Source organism: Opisthorchis viverrini, assembly GCF_000715545.1.
Source record: "Opisthorchis viverrini unplaced genomic scaffold opera_v5_258, whole genome shotgun sequence".
NCBI classification, from domain to species: domain Eukaryota; kingdom Metazoa; phylum Platyhelminthes; class Trematoda; order Opisthorchiida; family Opisthorchiidae; genus Opisthorchis; species Opisthorchis viverrini.
The window spans coordinates 666,392-672,700 of record NW_008751915.1 but is presented as its reverse complement, the minus strand read 5'-3'; the positions used below and the strand labels follow the sequence as shown (position 1 = coordinate 672,700).

The following is a 6,309-nucleotide window of genomic DNA, read 5'->3' as shown; positions in this document are numbered from 1 at the left end:
AACCCGCCACAATCGCTTCAAATGACCACCGAGTGTCGGAGCAAAGTGCTCATCTGGCATTCAATCGTTCAGTCAACTTTACGCTACTGCCGAAGCCACTCGAGTTTATAAGTCTGCATTAGATGGGGCCCGTTGGCCGCACAATGCTTTTAGCTGCAAAATGTGTGCAGGTGGAATGAAAATTTTCACGCCAAAATATTGCGTTGTATTGCGTATGTGAAGAAGCCAAAAGACAAAAACCATCCCAACCTGCCTTCATACGTCTGCAGACCACCAAAGTCCATTGTCCGCTGAAGCAATCGTACCTCTCGCAGATAAACGTCGGTGAAGTAATTTCCTAGCGTCCCTGAGACCCCTCAATAACTAGCCGGGACTCAAAAGTTTGAACTCTTCCTCTGAACGGAGTCGCTTGTTTCTTTTAGTCTATCAGAGACACGTCGTAACTTTCGAAAATTCAATTATACTGTGTGAATACCGTGCGCCGGAACTAACCAATCACTCAATGCGAAGCGGACAGCCTGGACTCAAGATCAAGGACGCACCCTGAGCACCTCGGCGCTTCGCGCATCTTTGTGCTCTCTAGTTGGCAATAAGCTTCCCTGTTGGCTGATTCTGCTCCTTGCAGTGACTTCCGGGAGCCTGTTTCTCCAGTTATTTACAACAACTGACCCCATCCACAGTGCTTGTATTTCTCTTATCACTCTTCTCGATAGGTTGCGGCTCATTGAGGCTAAGGGGGACCCCTATTCCATAGAATTTTACCGTCGTCCTTCATCGAGGGCCGTTCACCCGTTCACTATCTTCTCCCTGGATATTTTAACTCGAGCAAACGGCGGGCATTGTCCTTACTAGATCAGGGCATCATTCGTATTCTTACATTTCCGTACATTAGAGTTATCCCGTGGGGCTAAATAGAGTTAGTTGTTCTCCAGTGCAATCGTGTGACCGATTTAGTAATGAAAGCCTTCTTGAAGCAGGCATTATCACTGTGCAACATTCATATGTCATCACCCATGGGTGGTGAGACGCGCCAGACGAAGGAAGACAGAAGTAAGATCTCTTTCTCCCCGGTCATACGCACAGAGCAAAAGGCATTATTGTTGAACCGACGTTCCGGACAGTTGAAGCGGCTACGAAATGCACGGTATCAGCGCATTACAAGATCTAAACAAAGTTGGAAATTAGTCAACAACAAACCCAGTAAGCTACCCATTTTGCGAGTCATTCTGGTAACATTTGTATGAAGTTCATAATTTCGTTCCTTCAGCAGCTATTGGGACTGGTATATAGTGGCGGGAAGCTCACGTTTTGGTTCACTTTGCAATGCAACCTACCCTTGTACAAAACTTCATAGGCTGAGGACGCCAAACTACCAGTCACATTCAGTGTTCTATCTCAGATAGCATCCACGCGGGAACTATCCTCAAGTGGCGATGAATCATGATACTGTCGAAGACGCACGTTATCTGGACCAGAATTTTTGTGCAGATAAGCGACGGTGAACCTACTGAGAAAAATTAGGGTTTATTCACGTGCTAACAAAAGTCCAGGCGATTTTAATCCGTTTCCAACTTTCTGATTGTTCACATACGCATGTGGACAGCCCGACATTAGTACAACTCTTGTAGTTCCATCGGATTGACCGGTTTGTTAGGGCACAGCAGCTAAATAATTTGATTTTTATCACTGCAGTTACGGTGTGGTCTAAATTAGATCCTTTTAATTCAGCGTTGTTCTTGTGGAATTCATCCGCGTCACGGTTCCTACTACCAAGCTCTACGAATGTGACAACGAGCAGCTCGTTGGCGTCGAAGTGGTGTGTTCCTGAATCTCAAGGGACGTGTGTATTTGGCTACAGTGGAGCTGTTTTGTTGTATGGTTTATTCAAGCAGCGGAACTGAGACGAATGTGAGAGCAGCTCGTTGGCGTCGAAGTGGTGTGTTCCTGAATCTCAAGGGACGTGTGTATTTGGCTACAGTGGAGCTGTTTTGTTGTATGGTTTATTCAAGCAGCGGAACTGAGACGTCTTCAGGTGTTCGACAACCGTTTCCCCGGAACCGTGGGTTGGTGTCGGCGTATCAGTGGAGAGGCAATTAGAAAGCACGTTTTCGGTTGTGCAACTGATACTTCCGCTGAAGAATGCGTTCAGCACTAGATGTTGCGTTGGTTGGGATATGTGTTGCATATGCTTAACCATCGTTTGCCGAAGAGAGTACTGTTTTCCATGCCCGATTCAGAGTGGCGTAGGCAGACAGGTGCCAAACCTTTGACCTGGCAGAGGGCTATGAAAGAAATCACGAAACATTTGGGTGTTGTCGGTGCTACTCGCCTTCCAGGATAGGGACTGCCTGGCCCTCACTGCAGCTGGTTGGAGACCCTGCAAAATATGACTGCTAATCGATGTCGGAGGCGTTCTTATTGTCAGTTCTTATCCAGATTGGCGGAATCAGTGTTTGGAATGATTTTAGTAAGCTACCACCGTCCGTTATTCTTTTCAAAATGAGGCTTCCAAATAAATCATGGTTGTTCAGCAGTGAGGCGTTGAACACTCGTGTCATGTTTTCGATGACGATAGTGGCGATAGGCTATTTAACCAGCGTTAGCCATGAATAAAGAACTTCCAAAGGCTGTTTAGCCATTAACCTAAAACTTTCTGTTGAGATTGGTTACATTTTTCGAGTTAGGAAACAGTTTTGGCACAGTCTAATGGCAACTTTTTATGTTAATGTTGGCGCCTCCAGGCCACGAAGCTTTTTCTGCTCAACAAATTGAGGGTTTTAATCTGTACACAGGCTATCCCGATTTAGCTACCGCACTTCTCGGCAGGTAGTTCAAATAAGTTGACAGGGCAGGTCTAGTTTCGAATCACGCTTGAGGTTCTTGTCGTAGTTTGTGGACAATTCTCATCGAGCCAACGACCGATTCTTGAGCGCTGGTGCCCGGCTGTTTCAAATATATTTCTTCACCAGTATATATTGTCGTTTAGTGTCACCCTTTCTGTGCCTAATGCCATGCCACTCGAAGTTTGCACGAGGGCTGGGACGCTGCCAGGTTGTCCAAGCCTAGACAGGGGAAGCCGAGTGACAGAGGTCGGGTTCGAACCACGGACCTTCTGGTCAGTAAATTCGCGCTCTAACCACTTGGGCCATCTCACCCCTCAAACCGTTCTTTCTAACTAATTACCAACTTCAAAGGAGGACTTGAAAATTATTGCTGTGGGCTTGGATCATCAAGTGGGCGTACTGGAGTCGATCATCTGACATGGGTAGTGATCCCGGTTTAGTTGACTTCGTCTTTGTGACTACATCTTACGAGTTCCGTTTAAATTTGAACTGTGTAATCTGTCAATTACTGCATCCACTCATTCAGTATCCAACGAAATCATATTCACCAATCATGCGGTTGTGTGGTTCTGCGGTTAACTGTTTGGGGCTTTTGACTAAAAAGCGGTTTGACTGACCTCTCCACACCTACTGCATGATGCTTAATAAAGACCGATTACATGTAAGCGAGTTCTGCAGAATCATCCGCATCGCATAAGCAACACGTTTTGGCGAATGTAAGTAAATCACCTCGCGCGAGCACCCGCCGTGTTTGTTCGGGGTCTGTGAAAGAATAATTCATGCTTTGTTTTCATGGTTCAGGAGCTGGATTAACCGAGCAGCATTTGGCCCCATTATTTATAAACTAAGCCTGTGACCTTAAGTTTTTAAGGTCATTAAACAGCCTTTAACGCCTGTTTTGTTGTTTGGTCAAGATCTTTCTGACTTGGATTGTCCGCTAACCCTCTGTTGGCAGTGTTGAACGTAGTTCTACGGACTTTTCGTTTATTTATTCTTATCCATGAGGGTTTTTTTTGTAGCGTATTAGTACTACACACCGCTTTGAATAATCGTTTATCTCTGTGTCTTTCTTCCATAAGTGTTCCTCCTGGCTTGTGTGTGTGGCTGGATGATTATCGTAAGTAGTCCACTAGCATCAGCGAACGCGGCCGTGCGACTTCGGGTTGTGTGGTCAAAGCAGCGACTTGATCTTTTGAGCCGAGTTATCTCAGCAATTGCTTCCATCATTTCGTTTTGTGTATGATTGCTGGTTGCAGTCGATGTGATATGAACACCAGCGGTACCGCCTACCAGAAGCTAATTTGACCGTTGGTTTGTCCACCAACCACACTAGCCACTTCTATCAAGCGGTTTGTCAATCTTGCTATGCCTTGAGTGTGCTGCTGACTAGGTCTAGACTGAAACACTGCTTGCTTACACATTTCACTCACTGAACTATCTCTCGATACTACTAAGAACGAACCATTAAATATAGACTATGAGCTCACTTGCATTATGCCAACGAGTTGTTACAGCTGACACACTGTTCTCAAATTCGTGGTACCGTTTTAGTTTTCGCTTTATATGTTTCATGTTTTAATCCACTAACTTTTTCTCTCCGCAGGACACAAATCCAAAGAACAAACCAGTTCTCCGCGAGTTACAATGCGTACTCAAGAAGCTGCTCCACAGTTATTATCCTTGGCTAAGCAGATTGTGCGAACTCGGAACTCTCTTTTTGGAGGCACGACACGACGAGCCTTTACCAAGAAGGAACCGAAATCCATACTGTTCGCGGATGAAACATTTCGTCATCATGGGAAGACTGTCAAAGATATAGTTTGCTCTTAAGATCTCACCAATTGGCGTTTCTGTACATACTTGCCTGCGGTACAAAGAATTCCACAGTGAAATTACTGCCTGTTTTTAACCAGTTCTGTATGGAAACAAAAATAGGGTTTAGTAGCATTTTCATGCAGCTTGTGGTCTTCTTCAGGTGTTTGCAAAAAGAGCCCTTCGAGGAAGTCGGTTGACTGGCATACGGAGCACTTGCCCGGGACAGCGCAACCGGTGCAGTGTGATCAGTTCATCTATCAAGGCTGAGTTATTTTTCCCGAATACCATTCGACGAACTTGATCATTGCTGATCCGGTGTTCCCACCAGATTCGGGCGATGCTCCGGAGACATCGATGGTCAAACGCTGAAAGTCTTTTGACGTCTTTGGCGCGCGGCGGCCAGGTTTCCTATCCATATAGTAATGTGGGGCGCACCGCAGCACTGTAAACTTGACCCTTGACAGAGAAGCTGATGTCAAGCCTACGCCATAGGTGACGCAGGTTCACAAAAGCTGCTCTGGCCTTCTCGATCCTGATGGAAATATAATCTTTCGCGAGACAACCGGGACTGATACAGCTGCCCAGGCAAACAAATTTGTCGACTACCTCAATCCATCCACAAGCCCAATCAATCTTGCAGTAGCAGTTTACACTTTGCAGGTGTGAAGCGCATGCTGAACCGCGAGGCAGAATTATTAGATTATTGTTTGCATTACCACGGGATCAGATCCCAGGAGAGCTATGTCGTCTGCGTACTCGATGTCTGTGAGCGGAGGCCCAGGCATTAGAGGCATTAGAGGCTGGTAGTGAGTCTTCCATGATCGTATCAATGACGAAGTTAAAGAAGAAAGGTAGAAGAGGACAACCCTGTCGGACACCACTTGGTGTGGTGAACTCAGGAGAGAGCTTCCCGGTTAGTGTACAGCGCCTTAATGAGGGTCAAGAATTAATAGGGGACACCTTTGCTCCACAGACACTGCCATAGTGCTTGGCGGTCCATAGAGTCAAAGGCAGCTTTCAGATCAAGAAACAAAACCATTTTTGGTTGCTGGAAGCAGTGTCATTGTTCCAGAATCTGTCGGAGGGTGAAGATGTTATCGATGCAACCTCTTGCAGGACGGAACCCAGCTTGATTTTCACGGATGTCTCTTTCTGTGTTCCGTCAACCTCCGAAGGCTAGGGCCAGAGAGCACCTTCAATGCCACAGCTAACAGGCTGATGCCACGGTGGTTTTCACATAGCGTCCGCGTACCCTTTTTGAAGATAGGGATAACTGTCGACATTCTGCAGGCACTTTCTCTTCGTCGCATACTGTACCAATAAACTTTGTCAGATGGGCCACCAGGGGTTTTCCGCCTTTGAATAGGGCCGGATACAGGCTTTCTGGTCCTGGTGCCTTCTCACGTTTTAGTAGAGCTAATTCGTACCTTATTTCTTTTTCCGATGGGCGATCAAGGTTTACATTCCATTCGCACATGTGCATTATCTCCACAGGTTGTGTTGAAGGAGGCCAGCTGAACTGTTCTTCGAAGTGTTCGGCCCATCCTTCCAGTCAGCGTTTTTGCGAGTGAATTAATAAGCCATTTTTTTCACTTGTCATTTCGCTGACCGTTGCTTTCCTAGGGCCAGTCGATTGTATCAGTTGATACAG

At 46.2% G+C, this 6,309-nt stretch overlaps 1 protein-coding gene across 1 annotated transcript; it reads left to right on the top strand.

Moving 5' to 3' along the window:
* Positions 1-447: 447 nt before the first annotated feature.
* On the top strand, positions 448-4,819 carry T265_09149 (hypothetical protein; the record flags this gene model as incomplete). Its single annotated transcript, XM_009175151.1, has 2 exons — positions 448-1,200; positions 4,447-4,819. The coding sequence occupies 2 exons, from the start codon at positions 957-959 to the stop codon at positions 4,671-4,673; spliced, it is 471 nt and encodes a 156-aa protein (XP_009173415.1).
* Between the last annotated feature and the right edge of the window lie 1,490 nt (positions 4,820-6,309).